The sequence below is a fragment of the Gasterosteus aculeatus genome, chromosome 13 (assembly GCF_964276395.1).
Source record: "Gasterosteus aculeatus chromosome 13, fGasAcu3.hap1.1, whole genome shotgun sequence".
In the NCBI taxonomy this organism is placed as follows: domain Eukaryota; kingdom Metazoa; phylum Chordata; class Actinopteri; order Perciformes; family Gasterosteidae; genus Gasterosteus; species Gasterosteus aculeatus.
In genome coordinates, this window is record NC_135701.1 from 23110971 (window position 1) to 23138807 (window position 27837).

Consider the following 27837-nt stretch of genomic DNA (forward strand, 5'->3'; position numbering starts at 1 on the left):
ACCTTTCACGCGGACCTCTTATACCGCCGGACCTCTTTATCCGAACACACCGTCCGTCTCGGTAAACCTTCCGCAGCTTTGTGTTTGAGTCCCGCGAATGTGACCGAACGTTAAAGTCCGACGTCCCTCGTTGCTCGTCGCGGCCGCAGGAGGAAGCCGCCGGCGGCCGATGGGAGAACAACAGTCCGCTGCTCTGAGGTCAGTTTCTCTTCACTGTTCTTGAGTCTTTACGTCCAAATATTCACCTTTACGTGTGTCGGACGTCACCAACGGACAATATTTAAAGTGCAGCAACATTCAGACCTTCTTATACACCGTTCATGACGCGGTTGTTTTTATCGACGGGAAATAAAGTTAAGGTTTATTACATTAACGAGGTATTTGTCGACAAAATAACCGGAAGTGACGTAAGACTCGAGTATAATCAGAATCCGCTTTATTCGTTTATTGTCTGCGTATGTTCTCAATGTACATATAATATATGTAAAGAAAACGAATACGACAACAAAAAATGAAATACTATAACCTGTGTGTATGTATTTATTTATATGTAATACAATACATGGTGATTTAAGGGGACTAAAAGTTAAAGTTAATTTTTTATTTATTATTTAATTAAAAATTATTAAATAAAGTGCACCATCGAACAGAAAGTGAAAGTGACGTGTGCAGTGAGAAAGTGGGGGACCGGCTCTGTTGATGAGCCCGACTACAAGAAACTGTTGGTGTGGTGATGAGGTCTTAGTCCTGATGGACCTCAGCCTCCTGCCAGATGGAAGGGGCACTAACAGGTTTTGTCGGGGTGAGAGGGGTCGGCCACCATCTTTTGAGCTGCTTCAGAGACCTGGAAGCGAACAAGTCCTGCAGGGACGGCAGATTGCAGCCGATCAGCCTCTCTGCAGAGCGGAGGACACGCTGCAGCCTGCCCTCGTCCTTGGCTGTGGCTGCAGCGTACCAGACGCTGATGGAGGAGCAGAGGATGGACTCCATGATGGCCGTGTAGAAGTGGACCATCATCGTCTCTGGCAGGTTGAATGAACATTAATCAGTCAACCTGACTGATTAATGTTCATCAGAGACAGCTTGTTGGGACGTCTGGCAGAGTAATTTAACTCCTCTTTAGTTGAACTTTTTCTTTTAATTATGATTTCCGTCCCTGCTCTGTGATTATTTAGATCTTTTGTTTTGTCTCTGACTATTTAAAAACACTACGAGACGAGTTTATTCAGCAGAAATTGATAAACTCTTCCCTCTCTCCTTGGGCACTACAGTATGGAGTTCTCATCTCTACTCCACGACCTCCATCTCTCGTCCTGCCCAGAGAAGCCCCTCCCCTCTCCCTCCCTTCCTCCAATCACAGAGCTCCTCTCTCGGCTGAAGGAGAACCTGATTGGACCGTCGTCTCACTCCAATACAAGCGCCCTGATTGGCCGTGTGGAATGGCTCTTCCAGACAGCGGACCCCCACTGGCTGTTCTCAGCCGATGGGGATAAGGGGTGGGCGGAGCTTCACGCGGCGTACCTGGGTCTGGTCAGGGCTCTGATTGGCTGTGCCGCTCTGCCGGCGTGCGAGGACGACTGCGGCTCCCTAAATGCCGCAGCCTATCAGAGCGTCCCCAGCAGAGCCCAGCCGGTATGCTCCGCCCTCACCGCGCTGCTCAGAACTCTGGGAAACGCAGGCTGTCCGACCGGTCTCCTGCCGGTTATGGCTGCTCACGTGTGCGTGTTTGCTGTCACTCACTTCCAGGTGAGAGTTTGAACTTTGTTTGTTTTGTTTTGAGCCGTTGTGTCAGAGTCCGTCAGTCGGATCCACGAAGACATTCCGATAATCATCAACACACGATGCACTGAAGCTCATCTGATCCTGTGTGTCCAGGATCAAGCCTGGACCAGCTCTTGCTCCAGAGCGGCGGCTCGGAGCCTGCAGGAAGCATTGCTGAGGGCGGGGCGGTGGAGAGACTCCTCCCACCTCCTGATGGGAGGGAGGGAGGGGGAGGAGGGAGAGCGCAGAGGACTTCTGGGGGAAATCCTGGACTGCCTTCGGCCTCAAATCACCAAGTGAGGACCAGAAAGAGAAGAGCTACAGGAGAGGAGGTCTAGTGCCAGACTAACGTGTGCGTGTGCGTGTGCGTGTCACAGGGACTCGTGGCGCTCGGAAGCTGTGAAGTTGGTGTTTGCTTGGACGCTGCTGCAGGTCGGTTTGACCTATGACCCTCATTCAGCCATGTGATCAGATTCAATCATTTAACAACATTCACCGTTTGAACTTTATGAATCAATCTGTGAAGAAAATTAAATTATTTTAACCAAAATAATCTGGTAGTCCCCCGACCAGGGGGGAAGATATTCACTGTGACACGGACGTATTCCTGTCAGTGTGCTGCGCCCCCCTGGTAGAATGGCAGGGGAGACACTGGGGAGACAGACAGGAGCTGGGTGTGTCCTAAGAAGTCCCCCGGCCGTCTAAGCCTAACTGAGCCTCACACAGAGGAACGTTTTAAGCTTCATCTTACGTGAGCGGACTGAAGGTGGAAGCTGCTTCCACTGAACATGGAGATACGTAGATGCTGAAGATGTGAGGAGCTGACGTAGAGATGGAGCTCGTCCTCTGCTTCCTGTCCTCAACGTGTGTGTGTGTGTCCTTGCAGGTGACTCGCCCCTCCCTCTCCCCCCACTTGTCCCACCTCCTCCCTCCCTCGCTCCTCCTCAGCGACCACTACAAACCAGAGAACTGCATCCTGGGAGTTCGCTGCCTGCACCACATTGTGCTAAACACGGTGAGCACACGATGATGGTGGTGATGATGGTGATGATGATGATGGTGATGATGATGATGGTGATGATGATGGTGGTGATGATGGTGATGATGGTGGTGGTGATGATGGTGATGATGATGATGGTGATGATGATGATGGTGATGATGATGGTGGTGATGATGGTGATGATGGTGGTGGTGATGATGGTGGTGGTGATGATGGTGGTGATGGTGATGATGATGGTGGTGGTGATGGTGGTGATGATGATGATGATGGTGGTGGTGATGATGGTGGTGGTGATGGTGGTGATGATGATGATGATGGTGGTGGTGATGATGGTGGTGATGATGATGATGGTGATGATGATGGTGTGTTTACAGCCTCCTGCAGATCTGCGTCAGTTCAACAGAGCAGAAGTTCTCTACCAGGCTTTATTCAAACACCTGTACAGCACAGACACGGAGGTCATACAGGTACCACACGCACACACTCACGCACACACACACGCACACACACACACGCACACACTCACGCACACGCACACACGCACGCGCACACACGCACGCGCACAGGTGGAGTTGGACAGTGACTTCTTTCCCGTTCTGCCTGAGACGAGGTGTAAACCAGAGAACTTTCCCGACACGGGAAGGTAGTCTCTCTCTGGGACTACGGTGTCCTCTGGCTAGAAGTCTCTTCTGCTGGGACACGTGTCTCACAGGGGACAGCTGCTCATGAACCTGGACAACAACAGCAGGGAGCTCAACGAGTTCAGTCAACATCCACTGAAGACAGTTTAACTGTGGGAAAGAGGCGTGTCCCAAGAAGACCGGGTCTTCTAAGGACCAGAACCTGCAGGGAACTGAGGAGAGCCCAAGGACAAGGAGGACAGGCAGGAGGCACTAGAGGGGAAAGGTGGGGTCCAGGGGGTGGAGGAAGAGGGGGCAGGTGTGGTCCGATTGGACACTGACTCCGCCGATCCAGCTCTGTATTTTTTGTTTGTGCTCATTGGCTCACTGACCGCGTGGACCGCGTGGACGGCGTGGACCGTGTGGACCGTGTGGACCGCGTGGACCGTGTGTAGTAACAATGCGTCATGAAGACAAACATGTTGCGTGAAGAAACTGAAGAGACGCCGGCTTGTTTGTGTTGTGTTTGTGTACATGTGTGTTGTGGTAACACGGTACCGTTGTACTGGCTCGCCAGTCGGTCCTGTCCTGTCTCTTAGACCTGTTGGTGGTCTTGGAGAAGCCCCCCTCGTCGCTTGGCCCCTCCACCTCTCGTAGGATGTCCCGTTGCCATGACGACGTGCTGCGGCTGGTCCTGACGAACATGGAGGCGGAGCAAAAGGTGGCGCTGCGTCGCGTCTACGCCTCCGCTCTGCCTCTGTACGTCGACAGGTAGGTGCGTTTGATTCTCACTCCTGGAGAACAGGCGGATTGCAGCAGCGTCTCAGGGTGTGTTTGTTTCGTGTACCGAGGCAGGATGGGCGTGGCCGTGTGTAGACACCTACGGCAGGTGGAGCGGGTGGTGCTGGGATACCTGGAGGTCAGAGATCCACCAGAGGAGACGAGTCGGCTGAAGATCCTGGAAGTTCTTCAGATAACAACCAGAGCGGCGTGGCCACGGTGGGGGGGGCTGATGCTCCTGCAGGAACATATTAAATCACGTTGTGCTGAAAATGAACGTTCACTGTCCCCCCGTCTGTCCCTCAGGGTGGCGTGCCGCGTTGCGCCGTTGCTGCGTTGCCTGATGAAGTTGCTGGTTGCCGTGGATTCAGACGGCGAGCTCCGCCTCTCAGTGAGACAGCGGCTGATGGATCAGGCGTCTGTCTGCCTCCAGCTGCTGGACGCCTGTTGTCACGGAGACGTGCAGGTGTGTTTACCTGCCGACGCGCTCACCTGGACGCTGAGTGCTCCGTGAAGACGCTCACCCGTCTGCCTGTCTGTCCCCCAGCGTCTTCTCCAACAGGTTGACAGCAGCTGCTGCAGTTCTGAGGTGCTCCGTTGCCTAGCAACTGTGATCGCCACGCCGGAGAGGTGATGCAGACGGCCCGGACCACCCGCCAATCAGGAGCTGGCGCTGTCACGCTGTGTATTATGGGCTGTTGAAGATTAAATGTCTTCATGTTGTTACCGTGACAACCGAGTTGTTTCCATTATATCGTACAAAGAAATGAGCTGTTTGTATTCAGCACCTGTAACAACAATAATTAATTAATTGATCAGCTGTTTTTTTTATTGATCAATAAAAACCAATTATGACTGTAAATGAACTGATTAGAATAATTGATCTGTTTCACAGAGAGAACGTGATGTGAAATCAGTTTGATTATCGATCAGCAGATATTGATTGTAAAGGTTTAAACGGCAAGTCTTGTTTTGAAAATCTGTCATTCATCAGTGAAACCGATTCCCTTCAAAGATAACTATCATTTACATGTTTTCATGAAGGCACCATGAGCTGCAGCTGGGTTTTCTCCACATGTTGTCAAAGATACTGAGGGATCCACTTCCTGTCCAAATAACTATAAACAAATAACAAACACAGGAGACATTCAGTGACGAGGCGTTTGAAGTCAGTCAGTAGAAGTGCACGTCCATTTAACTTCACCACCGCTTCTTTATTCTGAAGGATGAGTTGGACTTCTCATAGTGACGATCCAGAGCTTTTGATCGAGTCCCTCTGATCTCGATTCAATCACTTCCCTTTAAGGTCGTTACAAACCTTCATATTATGTATTTGTACGGCTCTCAGAAAGAAAATGAAAAACCTCCAGGAAAAAAGCACTATGGGGGCTGTCCCATGAAGACATGAAGGAGCTGTGCTCTCCTCTGTGATCGCCCAGTGCGGGGACAGTATGTGTGACGTACACATGGATAGTACCCGTGGACATTATGGGGGTACCGTATATATGTGTGGACAGTACGCGGGGACATTGTGTGGGGACTGTAAGCGGGGACAGATTTATTATGATTTCTACACATTTGTATGGAAATAGCATTAAAAAGTATTTCCACACTGGAGAGTCCTAAAGTAAAATGTAGCAGTATTACCAATACGAGTTCTGTATGTATATTTATTTGCATATTAATACATCAATACTTGATAACACAATTATTAAAGAGAGAATCAGATCCATATTGTGTCTTCTCTCTGTATCAAAAGACTTATGAAGAGTCGGGGCAGCTGTCAATCAGAAGGTTCAGAGCAAACTCCTCCAGCTGGGAAATGTCCTGACACTCAGAAGAACTACAGCCGGACGGCCACAGCTCCACCAAGGCCTCCGAGTCCAGAGGAAGACGGTACCTGCAGGAGGAGAACAGAGATGAGATGATTTTATTGTCATTATACAACTAAATATCGTTTTGGTAGAAGCAGACTAGATAAAAACTAGGGGTGTCAATAGATTTAAAAAAAACAACTGATTAATCGCACATTTTGAAATTCATTAAAGGCGTTGAATGTTGTTACAATGTTATTTTTAATGAATGTTTCTTTTTATTCTAAAGTAATTCTAAGTAAGCACTTTAGAAAACATGTGTTTGAGACACTGTTGTTTAATGTTATTTTAAACACAAAACTCCACCCATGCGATCATCTTGGAGGTGGAACATGTTGAACTAGCGACTCTTCCTGTTGTCACTTTGCTCTCAACTCTCTAAGTCTCCGTGTTGCCATCAATGTCCCCACATTTAGCAGGACGTTTTCAAACCACGGTTGTAGATCATTCTGGTGAATGATTATCTTCGCACTCTGTATGCACGCTACGAGGCACCCTCTTCGAGGAAGTGCACATGCATAGTGCGGTTCGGGGGTTCCTCCTCTCTGGGGAACCATCACCTTATCGTGGTGGAGAGGTTTGTGTGTCCCTATGACCCTGAGGGCTGTGCACAAGGCTCCTGGTAGGGTAACCCTTGGCCAAGCGGTCTCAGGCGTGGGGCCAGACTAAGAATGGTTCAAGAGACCCTATGAAAAAACGGGAAGGGAAAGAGGGAAGGAGTTACCCGGGCCCAGAGAAGCCCGGGGCCCCCATTTGGAGCCAGGCCCAGATAGAGGGCCCGACAGTGAGCGTCTGGTGGCCTGGCTTGCTGCGGAGCCCGGCCGGGCGCAGCCCGAAGGAGTGACGGTGGCAGCCCAAGACTCTACTCCCAATTCGCTCACCACCTGTGGGGGAAACCGATGGGGTCGGGTGCCGCTGCTACAAGGGTGGCAGTGACAGTGGGGGGTCTAGACGGAACAGACCTGGGCGGCAGATGCTGGCTCTGGGGACATGGAACGTAACCTTTCTGGGGGGGAAAGAGCCGGAGCTTGTGCGGGAGGTGTAGCGTTATCAGTTGGATCTGGTGGGGCTTACCTCTACGCACAGCCTCGGCTCTGGAACCACACTCCTGGATAGGGGGTGGACTCTATTCTACTCCGGAGTGGCCCATGGTGTGAGGCACCAGGCGGGTGTGGGGATACTCATAAGTCCCCGGCTGAGTGCTGCTACATTGGAGTTTACCCCGGTGGACAAAAGGGTCGCCTCCCTACGCCTTCGGGTGGTGGGGGGGAAACTCTGACTGTTGTCTGTGTATATGCACCAAACAGCAGCTCAGAGTATTCGGCCTTTTTGGAGACCCTGAATGGAGCCCTGCATGGGGCTCCTGTAGGGGACTCTAGTCCTACTGGGAGACTTCAATGCGCACGTGGGCGACGATGGAGATAACTGGAGAGGCGTGATTGGGAGGAATGGCCTCCCTGATCTGAACCCGAGCAGTTGTTTGTTACTGGACTTCTGTGCCAGTCACGGATTGTCCATAACAAACACTATGTTCGAACATAAAGATGTTCATAAGTGTACGTGGTACCAGAGCATCCTAGACCAAAGATCAATGATCGATTTTGTAATCGTATCGTCTGATCTGAGGCCGCATGTTCTGGACACTCGGGTAAAGAGAGGGGCAGAGCTGTCAACTGATCACCATCTGGTTGTGAGCTGGGTCAGAGGATGGGGGAGACTCGGGACAGACCCGGTAAACCCAAGCGTGTAGTGAGGGTGAACTGGGAACGTCTGGAGGAGGCCCCGGTCCAAAGGATTTTCAACTCACACCTCCGGCGGAGCTTCTCTCACATTCCTATGGAGGTAGGGGACATTGAACCAGAATGGTGTATATTCAAAACCTCCATTGCTGAAGCCGCGGCGGTGAGTTGTGGCCTCAAGGTCTTAGGTGCATCAAGGGGCGGTAACCCTCAAACCCCGTGGTGGACACCGGTGGTCAGGGAAGCCGACCAACGACTGAAGAAGGAGGCCTTCCGGGTTATGATATCCGGTGGGACTCCGGAGGCAGTTTACCGACAGGCTAGAAGGGCAGCAGCCTCTGCCGTGATGGAGGCAAAGCAGCGAGTATGGGAGGAGTTCGGGGTAACTATGGAGAAGGACTTTCTGTCGGCACCAAAGTGCTTCTGGAAGACCATCCAGCACCTCAGGAGGGGGAAACGGGGAACCATCCAAGCTGTGTACAGTAAGGATGGGGCCCTGTTGACCGCGACTGAGGAGGTTATCGGGCGGTGGAAGGAACACTTTGAGGAACTCCTGAATCCAACTACTACGCCCTCTTTGGTGGAGGCGGAGCTGGAGGCCGAGGAGGGATCATCATCAATTGGCCTGGCGGAGGTCACTGAGGTAGTCAAACAACTGTGCAGTGGCAAAGCCCCGGGGATTGATGAGATCCGTCCAGAGATGCTAAAAGCAATGGGTGTTGGGGGGTGGTCTTAGATGACACGCCTCTTCAACATTGCGTGGAAGTCTGGGACGGTGCCAAAAGAGTGGCAGGGTGGTGGTACCCCATGAAGAGTCTCCATCTTCAACTACCGTCTCGCTTTCTCTAGCTAACTGACCGCAGCACGCGACTGCTTCAGGGGTCACCGCATAAAAAATACTTTATTGCGTTAATCTTGGCCACTATAATCTCATAGATACGTTACACGTTAACTTTGACAGTCCTAAATACACAAAAGGAACAAGGAGGAGAATTAGGAGAAGAAAACAACGTTCAGGAGGAGACACTCACTTGAAGCCCTCCCTCAGCGTGACCTCTGACCCCCTAGTTCCAAACACCAGGTACTGCTTGTTGTTGTGGATGTCTACAGAGCTGCAGGTGGCCTTCTTCACCAGCTCCACCTCCGTCCCTGCACTCACCGCTTGTAACGCTGAAGAACAAAGAGACAGGAACACAAAGCGAAGCGACAAAGCGCGTCCAGTGATGTCACACCTCTTTACAGTCAATCAGAGCAAGGCAGGAGGCGAAACCCTGTCTTTAGACTAGTTCCAGTCTGAAAACATGACAGGATGACTTATGAGTGTTTTCACCTTCCTGAGTTTTCTTCAGGACTTGAACTACACTGGCTGTGTAGGTCATAAAGTCTCCTTCTGCTGCAGAAGACTTCACTGTCACTTTGAAAGCTGCAGGGAGGGAAACAGGACAAAATCACAAAGGGCATCAGCCAATGACCAAGAGGGTTTTGATCAATTACTATGATGGAATCAATCAATAACTAAGATGGTATTGATCAATTACTAATGCCTGCTTACCTTTAAGCATGCTTAAGGTAACCTTTGAGAATGGCCAATTTAAATGGACGTATGATATTTTGTGGATAGAAATGTGGACGTGGGGCCTTGAGTTTAAAGCATCGGTCCTCACACCGATGTCGTCATGACGACTACGTCTGCTTCCTGTACCTCGTGTCTCTTTACCATATGTGATGTGCGGCCTGCAGGTCTCGTAAGTGCGTTGGTCTGCTGTCAGGCTCTCATTCACGTTGCTCCTGAAGGAGGCACACGCAGCTACAACAACAACAACAACAACAACAACGTGTTTATAGACAGAAACAAGCTACACATCATAACACACAGTCAGCCTGTGATGTCAGCCAATCACGAGTGAGGAGCTACCTGCCATGCACTGGCACTGCTCGTCCACACAGAGGCGCTGCAGCCTCTGCTGCTGGTAGGAGAAGGTTTTGGTGCATTCACTGCCTGTGGGACAAAAGAAAAGTCTTTAAAGTCACAATTAAAGGAACAACACAACACTTCAAAAAGATCCTCTACAGCAGCGGTTCTCGACTGGTCTGGTCTCACCCCTTAATGACAAGCCTGGACCCAAACCGAGGAACATTCTCAACTTATCAAATGTATTTAATGAAAATATGGTGCAGTTTGAACCTGAGGGAGTGTGGAGACAGAATACGTATTCCAACACAAAAACAAGTTTAATGAAAAAACACAACAGCCAGCTGTTAATTCTAACTTTTATTTTCCCGGGCAAAGGCCCGAGTTGAGAGTCACTGCTCTACAGAGTTTAAGATGTTTACTCGTAGCTGTGGATAAAAGCGTCAGCTAAATGACATGTAACGTCATGAATATCGGACAGACGTAGTTGCTGTTCGTTATGCAGAGCCAGGCTAACAGGGTCTTTGTGCTAAGCTAGGCTAAACACGCCGTAGGTTGTTACTTAAGTCACATTTTGTCTCAGAACCTTGATTCAGTTAACTCATATTTTGCATATTGTTTTACATTAGTTGAATTAGTCTGTCTCTGAAGACTATCGAACTACAAACAGACTGATATGAACTACAAATCCCAGGATCTCACCTTTGACTTGAGGCTCATAGACGCTGAACACAGAATCGCTGGCCCCTCCCACCCGGAAGCCCGTCCTGATCCGAAAACCAACACACAGGAAGACGTCTGACGGAACCTGGCAGCCAGACAGGAAGTGACCGGGAAAAACCCGCAAACATCACACTGATTAAAACGAAAACCGGACTTAGTTCACATTGTTGTATTTCTTGTTGTTGTTTGTTACTGTATTTCCTGTTAAATTTTGCACGCACATCAGAACTGGTGAAAAATGTGATCATTTTGGGGTCTCGCATTTGGGTGTGAAGAAATGTCTCCATAGCGTCCCATGACATTTAAAAAATAACCCACCGGGCCAGTTTCCCCCCCGGTGTCCCATCGACTTGACATTTGGCACACATGTGCTCCTGGACACGCTCGACAAAAAGTCAAATCATGATACGCAAATGAACCTAACTAGATTTTCCCCCATTTAGAATTTTTTTGTTTTTGCGCATTGCCCCAAAACGCTGTGGATCATTATTGGTTTAACGTCCCTCTGCATTATGAAAATCATGTTGATATCCCATTGTTTTAGGAAGTTATGGGCTAATGAACTATGCATCTGCTTCATCTGGAAAGACACATAAGTTCCAAATGTCTTGGCCCGCCCTCGTCAACATGTGAACACATGTGAGCATTGGACCCTCGAACGCAGCCCGATCTTCTGAGAATATTTGAAGAATAGGAGGCGCTGCAGTTAATCCTTGGAAATCTATTTCTGGCGTGTTGTAAAGACCAAACTGCTCCCAGGGATTAAACCCTTTTCAAAGTGGCCAGTGTGATCTTTGGACCTTGGACTTTAAAAATTCAATTTTTCCGGAAGAAATATTAAACTGTGTGCACGCAGAGCATTTTCCAAAAATATTTAAGTTGTTTTAACTCGACCATACTTTATTTAATCTGCTCCATATTTCTCATATAGCATCCCGTAGACACACCTATGATCCTTTTTAACCGTACTCATAGCGCCACCTGGGGGCAAGAGGAAGTTCACCCTGCTCCTCACAGCTTCATCTGATCCCTCTCAAACGTTGTTAGAAAAGAGTTTGATAAGACCTTGAAAATGCTTAACTGTCAATATTATAAGAATGAACTCTGACCCCGACCCTAAGCCTTGTGGTTTTAGTTGTTGTGTTTGTTGATGTTTGTATTGTTGTTCCTCACAGAGTCCATCTGAATGACCACAGTGTTTCCTTGGAGCTCGTAGTGGGAGATCATCGGCTCCTCTGGGTCTCTGAACTGTTAAAACAATGACTTAGTTACACCTGAAACAGACTCGTTGCCATGGTGAAAGAGGAGAGTGTTTTTCATGTTGCTGATGAGCGTCATGTGATCAGAGCTCACCTGTCTCAGGTCCTCCAGATAACCCTCCACACCTGTAGGCATCTGGATCTTCATCACGGTCAGACTGGACTCCATGATCTCCTCGTTAGGAGGCTTGTACCTGAAACATGTCGCTTAAACCTCATCACACGTCTCCCACAGAACATCAAACATCAGTCCTGATATAAGTAAGTATTTAAGTTAATGAAGAAACACTTAATATCAAGTAAAGCAAAAGAAGTGTAATCATTGAATCAAGTTATCTCACTTTACACAGGCAACCAGGTGAGGAGCTCCGACACCAAGACCTGAGGAGGAGAAGAAGCAGAAGAAAGTCACCGTGGAGGAAGCTGCTCTCGCTGAAGATGCTGAAGATGGAGGAGCTGAATCACTTTGAGACTGAGTTTGTCACTAAAAGTAGCATTTTGTATTGAATCTGTATAAAAACCTTTTGCAATAAACAAATCGCACAAGAATGTTTTGTTGTAATGATGGAACTGGAGACAGAGCGTATTCGTAGCGGGTTGCTATGGGAGACAGGGTGTCATTGTACACCAGCCTCGTGAAGATAAAGTTGAGTATTATATTACTTGATATATGTTCTCTTGAGTTTGTACCCGATGGTTGAATGCACTTATTGTACGTTGCTTTGGATAAAAGCGTCCGCTAAATGACATGTAATGTAATGTAATATTACCGCTGGAGGTGTCGGGGCCGGAGACCTCGATGGTCAGGTCAAAGTTACAGTTCACAGAAGGCGAGGTGGTCTCATAGTAAACCGTCTTCATCTGAAGACAGAGGGGGGAAGTCAGAGGGCATTCTGGGACATTTATGCATCACTCATTCTCCCTTGGCCCCTTGTACCACACCCCTGTGGTGGGGCGAGGTACTGAAGAGGGTCTCCTTCTCTGTGCTGCTATACTGTAGAAACGTGGCCCAGATCACACACAGTTCACATAAACAACAACCCTTTGACCTTTCCACTAAGGCAAGTGCTTTTGTTTCTCTTAATGGGAGATGAGGAAGGTTGGCGTCAACCTTCATCCATTGAATGAAACCGAGGTCGGGCTCCCTGGCCTGTCAGGTCTTGTCTCTCTGTCATTCATCATCGTCGGTGTCTCAGTGTCCACGATCATTGGAACGGCCCCTTCTTGAACTCGGGGTTCCTTCTCGATCTCTACAGGATCTCAGGATCTTGAACTGTGGTCTCCTCCATTTGTAAGTGGCTTGGGGAGACGCTTGAATCCAACCGTAACGCAGAAGGTTCATGCTGCTGAAGGGCAGGTTTCTGTGACCCTTCGGGGTCAGAGGCAGAATCCATGCTGTCGTTGGACGTCTGGACTGGCAATGAAGAGAGATCAAGGGTCTTGGTTGCCTTTTCCTTGAGCCTTTTACCGACTCTTCGTTTAGGGGGTTTTGGGGGTATCTTCGTTTTATTAGATTGAAATTGCACTTCCTTTCCAACCGGCAAAATATGATTTTGACGCAATACTTTTTCAGGGTCTGTCCACTTTCTGGTTTTAATCTGACTCCCCACAATGTCCGGCACTGCCTTCCAACGATCAGCAAGCCGGTTTTCTCCATGTAGTCCGAGATTTTGGATCAAAACCCTGTCCCCAGAACTCAACGGACAAACCCGCCCTCCCTGGTCACAGCGTTGCTCGTGACCAGCGTTCTTTTTCTCTGCCGTACACTCAGCCAACCGATGGACCGTTTGAATGAGGTCCATCACTTGATACCACGTCTACAGGCAGTCTGGCTTATTAAGAAGTGTGGAGTAAAACCCGTGGACTCGTTCAACGTGCAATTACACGCATGGACAGGATGGCTTGTGTATCTACTCCACTGGCTTTAGTCGGGCGTAGGTGGTTAGTTTAGCGTCCGTAGCCGCTGACTCCGCCTCGTAATCCCCGCAGCCCCCGATCCTCACCGCAGCCTCCCTTAAAGACCCTTCCCCTGTCCTGATTCGCTGCCTCCACCAATCCGTCACGATGTGATCAAATACACGGCAGATGGCAGGAACTTAAACAGAAAGTACAACACACACCTGTAAAATACATTTACAAGTTTACCTTCACATGGGACACGCCCGTCCCATAACCTGTGGACACGGTGATGTCATCGTCCTTCGTCACCTGGGAACAAAGGAAACAAGAAGACAGAAACTGGTTATTAATCACAGGAGAGCAGCACGGAACCAGTCTCACTGCCCTGTACCTGCCTCACTCTCACCTGGATGGGCGTGGCCACAGGTTTGCTCCGGCTCAGGTGGACTTTACCTAGGTCTCCCTTCCTGCTGTAGCGGACTGAGATGTCCTGACGGAGGACGGCTCGGGTGAGGGCTTTGCTGTACTCCGTCACCGCCTCTAGAGTCAGTGCGGTGTCCTGAGAGACAGACAGAGAGACAGAGACAGAGAGACAGGGTAACGGGTCCCATGGTCCTGTGTGTGGTTTGGGTCCACATAAGGAGAGAAATATAGGAATGTGTGTGAGCACCTGCACTGTATAGAAACCTCCTCCGTAGTGCTGATCCTGGGTCAGCCAAGACAGGACGGGGTTGGCGTCGGAGATTCTCCCCTTTACCACCAAACAACACAATCAGTGTACATACACACAAACAGCCACAAAGATTATATTTATTTTATTATATTTAAAATACTAAAAATAGTCAATATTTGTGTTTTTGAAACATGGAATATAACCAGTAATACTTGTAAATAATAATAATATGCTGAATTGTGTGAATAAGATGCCCTTGTTATGTGAAGTGGGTTTGATGCCTTCTTTCACGTTGGATCGAACTGGAACTGATTTACCAAAATAAATTCCGCTGTGTTTGTTCTTAAACACAGTAAATGGAACAAAATCATGACTGTGATTGAGATGCAGACAAATAAAAAGTCTGAATTGATGTTTATTTCTATTCTTAAAACAACAAGATAATAACTTTTGAAACGTTTGTTTCATGAATGCAGTTTGGGTCGGCGGGACAGAAGCACGTCAGCGACGTCCTGACTCTGATTGGCTGCAAAGACGCCGCGGCAGCGCCAACACGCAACTCCACATGTATGTTTCATGATCAATAAACAATGGGATCAATAGCGGATGTTGGCACCTTGAGCAGCAGCGTCAGCAGGACGTAGGCCGTTGTCTCCACGGTGACGCCGCTCGATTGGTCGGGCTTCAGCCAATCAGACGTCACGCTGGACTCCTGCCAGTACCTGAGCACAACGGGGCTACCTGGACGCACACACACACACACACACACACACACACACACACACACACACACACACACACACAATAAACAGTATTTAACTACATTTAAAGGGACGGTGCGTTTGATCTGTAGAAACATGGCGGCTCTGTATGTAGTTCTATGAATATGAAAGTATATCTACATATAATATGAAGTATATCTACATATAATATGAAGTATATCTACATATAATATGAAGTATATCTACATATAATATGAAGTATATCTACATACAAAGATAAACTTCTCATTCTCCACTAATGAAAACACTCACGCTGCCATGTCTCTATATACTCTCTACCTGTAGTACTACAGGTAGTACCTCATGTACTTGCTGTATAAACACCTTTGTTCAGGGCCACCTTCTCCAGACCGTCGAGCAGCGCCGAGGCCTCCTGGCTGCTGGCGTCACGCAGCGTCAGAGCGAAGGTCGCCACCGCGCGCACGTACACGCTCTTCACCCCCTGGGCATGCTGGGAAATGTAGTTTGCTGCAGACTTCATGCTCCTATCGTGGAACTAGGAGAAGAAGTTTTGTGGAATCAGAGGTGATGTCGGAAGAGGAAAAGGTGGAGGAGGAGGAGGAGGAGGAATAGGAGGAGGAGGAGGAGGAGGAGGAATAGGAGGAGGAGGAGGAGGAGGAGGAATAGGAGGAGGAGGAGGAGCAGTAGGAGGAATAGGAGGAGGAGGAGCAGTAGGGGGAATAGGAGGAGGAGCAGGAGGAGGAATAGGAGGAGGAGGAGGAGGAGGAGGGAGGTCTGACCGCGAGCTGCAGGATCCGGTCTCTGATGCTGGTGGCTCTGTGCAGGGCGATCAGCACGAAGGACGTCAGATACACCGATTGGTCGAGAGCAGGCGTCCCCGCAGCCTGCAGCCAATCACAACGCAGAGAGTAAGGTTACTCCTGAACCCCAAAGAGGAGCAGGAGGAGCAGGAGGAGCAGGAGCTCACCATGAAGCTGTTGGGTTTCCAGGAGGACTCGTCTGTGAAGGATCCGTCCGGCTGCTGAGCTCGGTGGATCAACCAGGACACGGACTCCGACAGAGCCTGGTGGTCCCCCGAGAACACCGAGTCCACCAGGGCCAGGGTCCGCACCACCAGGGCCGTGAGCCTGGCCCATGACAAATACACGTGTGTACATATGTGTACATGTGTAGAATGAGAAGAGTGTGTGTGTCTCACCAGGTGCTGGGTTCCCTCTTCAGCCACATGCTGAAGCTGGAGTCTCCTCTCCTGAACGAGCTGATGCTGATGAGACCTGCACACACACACAGTTACCCAACAGGAAGTGAGCCCCCCGCGTCTCCTCCAGCTTTTCCTCACCCTCTCGGATCTTCTGCCTGAGGTCAGCTGACGTCCTCTTGACGTCTCCTCCCAGGGTGTCCCAGCTCTCCGTGCCCTCGAGGAACAGGTACAGGTGAGCCAGGGGAAGCACGCCGGCCAGCGCCGCCTCCGCCGACCCGTCCGGGAGGTTCAGGAGGTTGCGGAGGCCCTCTGGGCTGTACACCACGGACACAACGTTCCCGAGGACGTCGCCTGGTCCACAAGGACAGAGAGAGCAGGAGGTGACACTGGTCGTCCACAGGGGGAGACAGAGCAAAATACTGCAAAGCACTGGATAAAACATTATTTAGTTTAGAATAAACCTAAAGTTAGTCGAAGAAAACACAGAAAACTCCAAAGACAACACAGTGACAGAGACCTGTCAATCAGCACCTTGCCCCGCCCTAAAGCGTCCTCTAATGTACTAAATGAGCATCGTGTTGTGTTGAAGAAGACTTGAAACTAGAGACCATAAACTCATGTTTACAATGTTTACTGAGGGAATAAATCAAGAGAGAAGTAGAGTCATTTCCTCATAGACGTCTATGGGAGCAGAGGAGTCGCCCCCTGCTGGTCACTACAGAGAAGTAGAGTCATTTCCTCATAGACGTCTATGGCAGCAGAGGAGTCGCCCCCTGCTGGTCACTACAGAGAAGTAGAGTCATTTCCTCATAGACGTCTATGGGAGCAGAGGAGTCGCCCCCTGCTGGTCACTACAGAGAAGTAGAGTCATTTCCTCATAGACGTCTATGGCAGCAGAGGAGTCGCCCCCTGCTGGTCACTACAGAGAAGTAGAGTCATTTCCTCATAGACGTCTATGGGAGCAGAGGAGTCGCCCCCTGCTGGTCACTACAGAGAAGTAGAGTCATTTCCTCATAGACGTCTATCAGGGGGGAGAACTCACCATTGATGGTCAGTAACCTCTCCACCAGCGTGTTAGGGACCAGGTTGGCCGGCGGTCGGTTCTTCAGGGTCACCGTCCTCTTCTCTGAACCTGCAGCACAGAGGACAGTGACTTCACTGACCTCCAGGCAGAGAGCAGCAGCTGGTCTCAGGTAACTTTACCCAAGAATCCTCGTGGGTCCAGGTGACCTCCGGAGAACTCCTCCCTCCTCACTCCTTCAGGCTGGAAACGCAAACCAACCAATCAAATACCTGATGATGACAGCACGATGTCATCAACACTCTTCAACTACTCTTCTCACCACTACTCGCAGCTTCTTCTCCAGGATGTCACGTCCTCCGCCGCTAGTCCTCAGGTCAAAGGTCAGGGTGTGATCTCCAACCTCCAGACCCAGCAGGGTGAAGCTCACCTTGGCCACACCTCCAGCTGACAGTGGGCTAAAACTGCAGGAAGTGGAGTGAAGACCCGCCCCCAACGACACCTGGTGGGACTCCTGCAGACACACTGCTGGGCCGGCTGTCAGCGTGACACAGTACTGAGGAGGAGGAGACCAAAGTCAGTAGCGCACTGAACTCATCCGCCCCAAGCAGAGCATCATGGGACATGTAGTCAAGTGGTGTTGTTACCTGGACAACGTTGTTCTGCTGGTTGTAGACGGAGCCCTTCAGCTCCACCTGTTCCCCCCTGATCACCTGATACGGAAGACGAACGTCCACACTGAGAGGAAGACGCACCGACACCTGGAGCGGCTCAGCTACACACACACCTGTAGACACACAACACGTCAACACACACACCTGTAGACACACAACACGTCAACACACACACACACACCTGTGGACACACAACAAGTCAACACACACACACACACCTGTAGAGACACAACACGTCAACACACACACACACCTGTAGAGACACAACACGTCAACAGACACACACCTGTAGACACACAACACGTCAACACACACACACACACACACCTGTAGAGACACAACACGTCAACAGACACACACCTGTAGACACACAACACGTCAACACACACACACACCTGTAGAGACACACAACGTATCTTGAACCCAGAGTTCTCTTAAAGGAAGGAGGGAAGGAGGGAGGGAAGGAGGGAGGGAAGGAGGGAGGGAAGGTAGACCAACCAGAGAAGGGGGAAAGGAGGTGACTCACCTGTTTGGAAGACGCCAACGGCCTTCACATCCCAGGTGGTGAGGGAGTCAGGTAGAGTCCAGGTGAGTGACCTCTCGCCCGAACTACGAGGACACAAAAACCACCAGCAACAGACTCACGTTTTATTTCAGTTTGAACGTATAACACCGTTGTCATGACGACTCTGTGGACAACAGCGATGAAGAGACTCCGCCTCCTGTCCACTGCCATGGTAACCTGGAGCAGAGGGGGAGGCGGCCGAGTGGTCCTGATCATTGTCCTTCACGGAAGGTGTTGTAGACATTATGGGAGGCTGGAGGAGACGAGCTATGTCGATTCCAGGTGTCCGGTTCTTTATATGACAACAAATACAAATGTCCTGTGACATTTAAACGAGTCGGGTGGGATTCAAACGCATGTTGCTCAGGATCAGTCTGCCGCCTCTACCACTCAGCCACCTCCACATGAGGGTGTGTTCCATTTGCTTCACCTCACATGCTGCACCTCCCAAATCCAGCTCTCTGGAAAGTAGCTCCGGATCAAAGAAGGCGCTATGTCAAACTCCACACCCGCTGCACGCACACAGACACACACACTGGTGTTACAGGAAGTCCTGCAGGCCGTCATTATCTCTGATATCCTGCACAATAATGCAGACACGAATAACAAAGGGCTGACCGTTGCGTCCCAAGATGAGGTCCTGGTCCAGGTTCTGCTGGAGGTACTCACAGCAGGACCTGAAGGCCTCTCGGCAGAGCCGGTGTCTCCTGAACTTCTGCTGGGCGAACTGCTGGCAGGTCACGCTTTTTGGGATGTACCTCATGCCGGCTTCACAGCAGTTCTTCACCGACCCGAAACTCTCCGCTGGACAGACGGACGGGCGCAGCGTTACCTCCTGACTGTGACCGTGGTCCGGTGTGGGAGCCCCACACGTTGATCACATGCAGTAAACATCCATTAACAAAAAGCTGTTTTATTGAAAAATGTCTGTCAATGATTGAGGGGATGAAACGAGAACGCAGGGTCTGTCTGGTTTCTGGGTTCTAGTCAGAGTCACAAGTAGCTTCTTTAACGCTGAAGAAAGAACATGTCAGGCCTCGTGGAGAGAAGGTTCTCAGGCGCCAGGTGGAGTCTCACCTTTCTTTTTCTTCTCCTCTTCAGTCACCTCTCGCTTTGGACGCACGGCTGCCGTACACGCCTTGACTGTACACACACACACACACATCAATCAAACCGCTGACCAAATGACCGATTGACGGATGGGCCGACGTACCGCTGGCGGAGGGGCGGGCGTTGCCGTTGGTGATGAAGGTGAGGCCGGCCGACCGGAAGACGTCCGCTGCATCTCTGCCGCCGCCTCCGCCGCAGCCCATGTCGCTGCCCTCCAGGTGACGCAGGACCTGTGAGACGTTGCATTACTGACGTTTCTGTGTGAAAATAACAACAACACGTCAACGAATTACAGCTGCGTTACCGTGGTAACGGGGTCCCTGTAGTCAGGTCGCAGCGTGTAGAGGGCGGAGTCAACGGCTGACAGGGCGACCAGGCCGGCGGCGTTGGTCTGGATGTCCAGCTGGAGGCTTTCCTTCGGTTTGTAGACTCCACCACGATGCGACACGCTAGTCTGACGCACGAAAAAGTCACGTTTTACGTAAGTAAGCTATCAGAAGGAAATAACATAATTGAAGGTACTCTGAGCTAAAGATAAAAATGACCTGACAAGCATCGTAAGCATTTATTGATACATGTGCCTGAAAAGCTCATTCTACAACAAAGTGTGTTGAGTCTTCAGGAAGCCCGCTGAAGACACTTAGAAACCCCCACCCTGATCATGTGATCATAATCATATGAACATAATCAGTTAAAAAATAGGATTCTGCTGGTACATGTGAGGAAATATGTTGTTTGCACAGGTATGAAGATCATTTTATTGTTATTATATTGTCAGTAAAAAAAGAATTAAGTGGAAAAGTGGACAAAAAGGGGAACCATGAATCAGCCTGTTCGTAGTTCTACACGCAGTACACCTTCCTGCCCCCCGGGGCAGCACTGAGCACACGTTACAGCTTTATATGTTTTCTGTCTAAAATGATATATTTATATATACACGGTTACCCGGAGTCTGTTGACACACTTGTCCCGAACATCCAGCCAGACGGAGTCGGCTACCAGCTCGTTGGTCCCCTCCCCCGTCAGGATAAAGTAGACCAGCACCCGGACGGAGGGCACCATGGCTCCCGTTACCTCGAAGCTCAGAGTCTGCTTGTGGTCGCTGGCGGAGATGAATTTCTGGCTGCCGAAATTTACCAATTTACCTTTGGAGAGAACCTGGGGGGGGGGGGGGACGTGCGGTAAGTAACCGTGGGCAACGGGACCCACCGACACCAACGCCGTCGGGCACCTTTAGCTCACCAGGTAGTTGATGGTGTTGACGGGAACGTAGGAGGGCGCCGTGTAGTACACCTGCATGTTGGCAATGTGGCCCACCTGCAGGCCCTGGCCGGGCAGGGGGGGGTCTATGTACAGGTACCGGCTGTTAGGTGAGTGGTAGGCCGACGCCTCCAGGGTCAGACTGGCCTGACTGGCCAGCGGGAGGGCGGAGCCCGCCGTCTCAAACTGTGGTCACGAGAGCGAGGAGGCAAGAACACAGCAACATAAAACAACAAGTCAACAAAACGTTAGAAAGTAAGGAAAAAGTAAACATTTTACAACTAAACATCATGAAGAACTAAAAGAGTTATAAACAACAACAAAGACAACAACTTGTTAAGACGTACATAAGTAAGCAAAAACATAAAATGCAAACACTAACGCCTCCCCCTCACCTTCAGCACTACTCGGGTTGCATCACTGGGGATGTTGCAGATGAAGGCAGCGAGGCCGTGTGATAGGCTGTTGCTGCTGGGGGGACAGGTGAGATCTCTCTCCCTTCCTTGTCCGAAGAGCCGTTGCTCCACCAGACGCACCTGGACCTGGTTCACCGGTTTGTCCAGGTGATCCTTCACCAGCACCTGCAGACAGGTGAGACAGGTGCAACAGGTGAGGCGGGTGGGACAGGAGAGACGGGTAACGTATGGGACAGGTGAGACAGGCGGGAGGTTCTGGACATACCTGGATGTTATAAGGAAGTCCAGGTTTGATGAAGGGGGGCGTTGACACCAGGCTCAGGCTGTACGGTGATTTGACAAACTTTACTGCAGCAAACTCCGCCTCCTGAGTGAGCCCACCTGAGAGACAGAGGGGTGGCGGGGTCACCTGAGACCAGGTCGTGAGTTTAAATGTTTAAACCTGGCTTACCGGTGCTTTCCTGCAGCAGCACAGCGATGTAAAGGTATTTCCCCGCCAGACTGGGGAGGTTCTTTGGTCCATGGTGTTTTGAGAGGACCTTCTCCATGTTCACAGTCACGTCCACCTCACCTGTCGACGACAACTGAAGCACACAACAAGGTGATGGTGAACGTAAAGGTGAAGGTAAAGAAGAAGATACGGCTAAGATGAAGGTAAAATGGTGATGATATATCCTGTTATAAGATCTCTGCACGGCATCCGTTCACACCAGTGTCACATCATAACACCTGATGTTGCTCCAGCAGGCAAAATATTTATTTTTACATGTCATTGCGGAGCGCTTAGTCATGGTTGTAACTTTATAACAACATGATTAACCCACAACCAACACTCTTTAACAGGGTAAAACACCACAACACAACAGCTTGTGACACATAAACAATTTGTAACACTAATAATTGTACATTGATAAAAATTACCCCGCCGAACTGCATGCTGGGTAAAACTCACAACAATAAGTAACTCTGCTGCTACATGAAAACAGGGAAAAGAGCGACACAGGAGAAACAACGAGAGACCACAGATGCACCAACACAACTTGTGCCCAAGAGAGGAGCTGTATCTGTTTGGAAGGTTTTGGGTTTTGGAAAATCCAAATGGCAACTGGCTGCTTACCCCTTCCTGAAGGAGGCAATGAGTGAACCCTCTCCTGAAGAAACCCACCCTCCGCCCATTTCCACCTAACAGCCTTCTTGACCCTCACCAGTCAACCTATTGTAAGATCATCCTCTGCTCTTATTGTGTTTTCCGTCTGTTTTCATGCACTTCCTGTCTTATTTTCCACCCACTGTTCGTCCCTATTCACTTCACTTGTCTTCCTCCCTGTTGATTGCCGGTCTTCACCCTCACTACTCCGCTCCGTTCACTGGTTACCACTGGCTGCCCACATACAGTTCAAAACATTGATATTTGCGTACCGAGCGGCGAACAGATCAGCTCCAGTCTACATCCAGAACATGGTCAAACCCTAACCCCTGTGAATCTGCTTGTTCCCTCACAGAGAACTAAACAGTCAACCACTGTTTGCTGTCCCTCCCAAATGGTGGAATGAGCAGTGGAAAGCTTAGACAGCTTCCGACACAGACTGAAAACACAGCTCTATCAACCAGTCCTGGAGTAGTTAGTAGTCATTAGCACTTACAATGGCAGTTATCTATATCACTTTTGTAGTTTGGCTTTGTTGTTCTGGTTCTTGATTGAATGGAATTTGGATAAAAGCAGCAGCTAAATGATGAAGCTAAAGGTGAAGGTCGCGGTAGAGGTGTCTGTCTCTTACTATTTGTCTTGTGACGGAGGTGGAGATAATGACTGCTGGAGTCTTCCCGGTGACGTAGCCATAGCGCAGGTAAACAACCCCGTCAGCCACCGGAGCCCCGTGGACGTACCTAAGAGGAACACACCTTTAGTCTCGTTATCCATCACATGTGTTAACGAGATGCTGGCTGTTTTCTTCACCTGGCCGAGACCTTGAATGTGAACCGGTTGAAGCTTTCGTAGCTAATGTAGTTAGCTCCTGGTTCCAGGTGGATGTCGAAACTGGGAAGAACTAACACATAGAAGCTAATAGTTTATAAACTTTATTCATTCCGAACTTCAAACCAACTGTTTGGATTAAAACATATCAGATTAAATAGTTTTTACCGTATTCTTTAACTTCAAAGTCGACTCTTGCTGTTGTTGTGAAGTCGTCAGTGTATGAGGCTTCAATAGTCCAAATCCCCAGCCTGGAATCACAGTGATAACGTTACTAACACCCTGGAATCACAGTGATAACATTACTGACAGCTTGGAATCACAGTGATAATGTTACAACCAGCTTGGAATCACAGTGATAACGTTACAGCCAGCTTGGAATCACAGTGATAACATTACTGACAGCCTGGAATCACAGTGATAACGTTACTGACAGCCTGGAATCACAGAAATAACATTACTGACAGCCTGGAATCACAGTGATAACGTTACTGACAGCCTGGAATCACAGAAATAACATTGCTGACAGCCTGGAATCACAGTGATCACATTACTGACAGCCTGGAATCACAGTAATAACGTTACTGACAGCCTGGAATCACAGTGATCACGTTACTGACAGCCTGGAATCACAGTTATAACGTTACTGACAGCCTGGAATCACAGAAATAATGTTACTAACAGCCTGTAATCACAGTGATAACATTACTGACAGCCTGGAATCACAGTGATCACGTTACTGACAGCCTGGAATCACAGAAATAACATTACTGACAGCCTGGAATCACAGTGATCACGTTACTGACAGCCTGGAATCACAGTTATAACGTTACTGACAGCCTGGAATCACAGAAATAATGTTACTAACAGCCTGTAATCACAGTGATAACATTACTGACAGCCTGGAATCACAGTGATCACGTTACTGACAGCCTGGAATCACAGTGATAACGTTACTGACATCCTGGAATCACAGAAATAACGTTACTGACAGCCTGGAATCACAGTGATAACATTACTGACAGCCTGGAATCACAGTGATCACGTTACTGACAGCCTGAAATCACAGTGATAACGTTACTGACAGCCTGGAATCACAGTGATCACGTTACTGACAGCCTGGAATCACAGTGGTCACGTTACTGACAGCTTGGAATCACAGTGATAACATTACTGACAGCCTGGAATCACAGTGATAACGTTACTGACAGCCTGGAATCACAGTAATAACTAATATCACAGTAGAAAGGCTTCTTAAGGTCTCACTTGGGTTTGATGGGGATCTTGAACGGGTTTTGCATTGATGGGATTCCATTGTTTACATCGTTGATCTCTACGATGTCCACTGTTTTCTGATCCGGGTCCTGGGGGGGGCGAGAGGGGGTGGGGTTATTGATCTGGTTCTGTGATCACTTTGAGATATAAAGGAAATCAACATGATTCTGAAGGTCGTTTAACTCACCTTGAAGATCAGGAAGACGCTGCGATTGGCTGGCATCAGTTCTTGGTTCAGAGAGAACGCCCTCACTTTAACTAGTTACACACACACATACACACACACAGACACACACAAAGACAGACAGACACAACCACACACACACAGAGACACACACAAAGATAATTTATATTATTAGTATTATATTAATATAAGATCATTTTTGAACAGCAGCACATTTCCATGAAGTAGAAGCCTTATTACTTGTATCAATGATTCATCAGTATTTCCCTTGAAGGCACCCTGACCCTCCCCCCCCAAAGAAATTGTGGAATTAAAAACTTTTTTTTTCTTTTTTCTGTGCAAGCAGTTCCGCCCGACACGCGTGACCATATGTTGATGTATGCGCGCACGTGTTGCTCGCACCAGCCCTGCACCTCCCCCCCATCCGACGCTCCTCCCCGCATTATCAAATATCAGTAATCCGAGCCATTAGTGCAGTAAAAGTACACACTATTAATATCCACCACTGAGTTCTGCTAATGTGTATTTGAGCACAGTAGTTTAGTAGGGATACAGAGAGTGATGCATTGTGGGACACGGCCCGTGATGATGATGTAACTCTGCGTTCTCACCACTCTGGTGGGGGGTGTACAGCGGCTTGTCCGTCTGGAGGAACAGGAAGCCGTTGTCGCGGGTTACGGAGATGGACAGGTGCTGGTTGATCTCTGCAGATTGGACGTGGAGGGTCACGTGACTCACGCTCTTACCCAGCTGACCCGGAGCCAGCTGGAGACACAGAGACGTCTGCCGGTTAAGACAACTCCCGAGCCGACTGCTGATGAATCACCGGCGTGCCGCCTCTCACCTTGAACTTGACGGTGCCCTGGTGGCCGTTGGCTCTGTTGAGGGTCGCAACCGCCTCAAACAAAACCACATGATCCACAGCCATGGAGGTCTTCAGCATCACGTAGACCTTCACCTCCTCGGGAAAGCCAAAGAGCTGCAGCAGCACCGTCTCCACGGCATCGAGGCGCAGGGCGAGAGGAGCCGTGATCAGATACCTGAGGGTGGAGGACACAGCTTTACTCCTCTGTTATCCGATCAGAGCGCAGCTAATAGGACGTGCGATTATATGGAAGCTGATGAATGTTTGACTCGAGTAAAACAACTACTGCGTCTTCATTCTCACAATGTACATTAAACACACATTAGCTTGGCTTGAAGCTGGCAAACAACTGACAATCTAAGATATGGAAACAAATATCTGAAGCTCTCCATCATATGTGTCTAATTGATCTGTAGGCTATAACATTAGCTATTTACCTCTAGCTATTTACCATTATCTGTATACCCTCAGCTATGGACTATTGTACTGTAAAGGAAAAAGAGGGAGACGATCATGGTTCTTGACTCTATTCCTGCCTCCTGCCAACTGCTGCTGCTGCTATTATCATCATTATTAGGATTATTATAAATATTAATCAACTTACTATTACTGTCATGATAAACCAGCATTATCAACATCGTCATTGTGCTTTTCCCTCCCCACAGGTTTCTGTGGATAGTGGTTCTATGTGGATGGTGGTTCTATCTGATGGAGGTTCTATCTGATGGAGGTTCTATCTGATGGAGGTTCTATGTGATGGAGGTTCTATTTGATGGAGGTTCTATCTGATGGTGGTTCTATGTGATGGAGGTTCTATCTGATGGAGGTTCTATCTGATGGTGGTTCTATCTGATGGAGGTTCTATCTGATGGCGGTTCTATCTGATGGTGGTTCTATGTGATGGCGGTTCTATCTGATGGAGCTTCTATGTGATGGCGGTTCTATCTGATGGAGGTTCTATTTGATGGAGGTTCTATGTGATGGCGGTTCTATCTGATGGAGGTACTATCTGATGGAGCTTCTATGTGATGGCGGTTCTATGTGATGGAGGTACTATCTGATGGAGCTTCTATGTGATGGAGGTTCTATTTGATGGAGGTTCTATCTGATGGTGGTTCTATGTGATGGAGGTTCTATCTGATGGAGGTTCTATCTGATGGTGGTTCTATCTGATGGAGGTTCTATCTGATGGCGGTTCTATCTGATGGTGGTTCTATGTGATGGCGGTTCTATCTGATGGAGCTTCTATGTGATGGCGGTTCTATCTGATGGAGGTACTATCTGATGGAGCTTCTATGTGATGGCGGTTCTATGTGATGGAGGTACTATCTGATGGAGCTTCTATGTGATGGCGGTTCTATGTGATGGTGGTCCTGCCGTACACCTGCTTACTACTCTAAATTATTTGAATTATTTCTATAATATGAATTGAATGTGTTGTTCATCTTCTACGTTGTTCATTCTGTCCTCATGACGTCATCAGTCTGTCCATCAGGAGACGGATCCTCTGAGTCTCACTGAGGTTTCAAGGGTTTGTCATTGTTGGGACTCTCTCCCGTCCTGATGTGAGGGTTTCAGGGGAGAGGGAGATGTTGCTTGTATACAGACTCTGAGACAGATCTGTAATATGTGATTTTGATCTTTAAAACTGAAACAGGAACAAGGACCTATACTGTAAAGGTGTATTATTAGTCATTTATTATTATTTTTTTATGTGTGTGTCCTCCTATTGTTTGTTAGTGAAAAGGCCAAAATAAAGTGTGAAAAGAAGGAGAAGAAAAAATGATCAGTAGAATATTTTCTTAGTTTTAAAACCTCTTAAATTGATTGGATACATCACTGTCACGTCATCGACTCAAAATAAATACACAAATAAAACAACTCATCCAACCACAGAAGCACAGCAAGACATCAAATATGTTCAGCTCCCTGAATCAATCCCACCGAGCATGAACCCCCAACATGCGGCTGAAAGCCGTCACATCGCCCATCGTTGTATCACAGCCGCGTTCCTCAGTCTGAGCTGGCAGAAGAACCAGAAGAAGACTTACGATCTGGAGTCGGCCTTCGTCTTCCCACAGAAACCACACACACACATCAGCAGGACACACAGCTTCATCCTGGTGGAGAAAAACACTGCGACTAAGGAAAAGAGAGCCGAGCGATCCATCTCAGTAGTTATTGATCAACTCGGCTATTGGCAAATAGCTGAGGGTCATCAAAGCACATGACAGAGTGGGAACCTCCGTGTGTGTGTGTGTGTGTGTGTGTGTGTTTGTGTGTCTGTGTTTGGTCCCAAAGGTGAGTT

At 48.9% G+C, this 27837-nt stretch overlaps 2 protein-coding genes across 6 annotated transcripts; one reads left to right on the forward strand and one right to left on the reverse strand.

Moving 5' to 3' along the window:
- On the forward strand, window positions 1-5893 carry tti2 (TELO2 interacting protein 2). Of its 4 annotated transcripts, XM_078086474.1 has the most exons (11): window positions 61-198; window positions 810-1103; window positions 1272-1746; window positions 1876-2057; window positions 2139-2193; window positions 2648-2776; window positions 3136-3228; window positions 3959-4152; window positions 4237-4380; window positions 4468-4627; window positions 4709-5893. In XM_078086474.1, exons 2-11 carry the CDS (start codon window positions 1066-1068, stop codon window positions 4793-4795), a joined length of 1557 nt encoding a protein of 518 aa, XP_077942600.1. In that variant the 5' UTR covers window positions 61-198; window positions 810-1065; the 3' UTR covers window positions 4796-5893. The 4 variants fall into 4 exon arrangements, with proteins under 4 accessions (XP_077942601.1, XP_077942599.1, XP_077942600.1 ...); XM_078086475.1 differs by lacking the exon at window positions 810-1103 and having other exon boundaries at window positions 1-198; XM_078086471.1 differs by having other exon boundaries at window positions 4237-4627.
- c5 (complement component 5) lies at window positions 5815-27784 on the reverse strand. Of its 2 annotated transcripts, XM_078086470.1 has the most exons (42): window positions 27581-27784; window positions 25509-25704; window positions 25276-25429; window positions 24668-24738; window positions 24472-24569; window positions 23374-23456; window positions 23188-23278; window positions 23009-23117; window positions 21682-21814; window positions 21496-21611; window positions 21210-21395; window positions 20797-21000; window positions 20500-20712; window positions 19859-20008; window positions 19658-19784; window positions 19522-19587; window positions 19063-19248; window positions 18875-18956; window positions 18406-18488; window positions 17853-17992; window positions 17528-17761; window positions 17388-17448; window positions 17227-17316; window positions 16323-16535; window positions 16182-16257; window positions 15951-16110; window positions 15763-15867; window positions 15347-15518; window positions 14857-14981; window positions 14238-14318; window positions 13974-14126; window positions 13814-13876; window positions 12439-12529; window positions 12010-12049; window positions 11763-11862; window positions 11583-11657; window positions 10389-10494; window positions 9690-9773; window positions 9492-9581; window positions 9105-9197; window positions 8806-8944; window positions 5815-6061 (listed from the first exon to the last, which is right to left on the reverse strand). In XM_078086470.1, the coding sequence occupies exons 1-42, from the start codon at window positions 27697-27699 to the stop codon at window positions 5923-5925; spliced, it is 5097 nt and encodes a 1698-aa protein (XP_077942596.1). In that variant the 5' UTR covers window positions 27700-27784; the 3' UTR covers window positions 5815-5922. The 2 variants fall into 2 exon arrangements, with proteins under 2 accessions (XP_077942596.1, XP_077942595.1); XM_078086469.1 differs by having other exon boundaries at window positions 13974-14318.
- Between the last annotated feature and the right edge of the window lie 53 nt (window positions 27785-27837).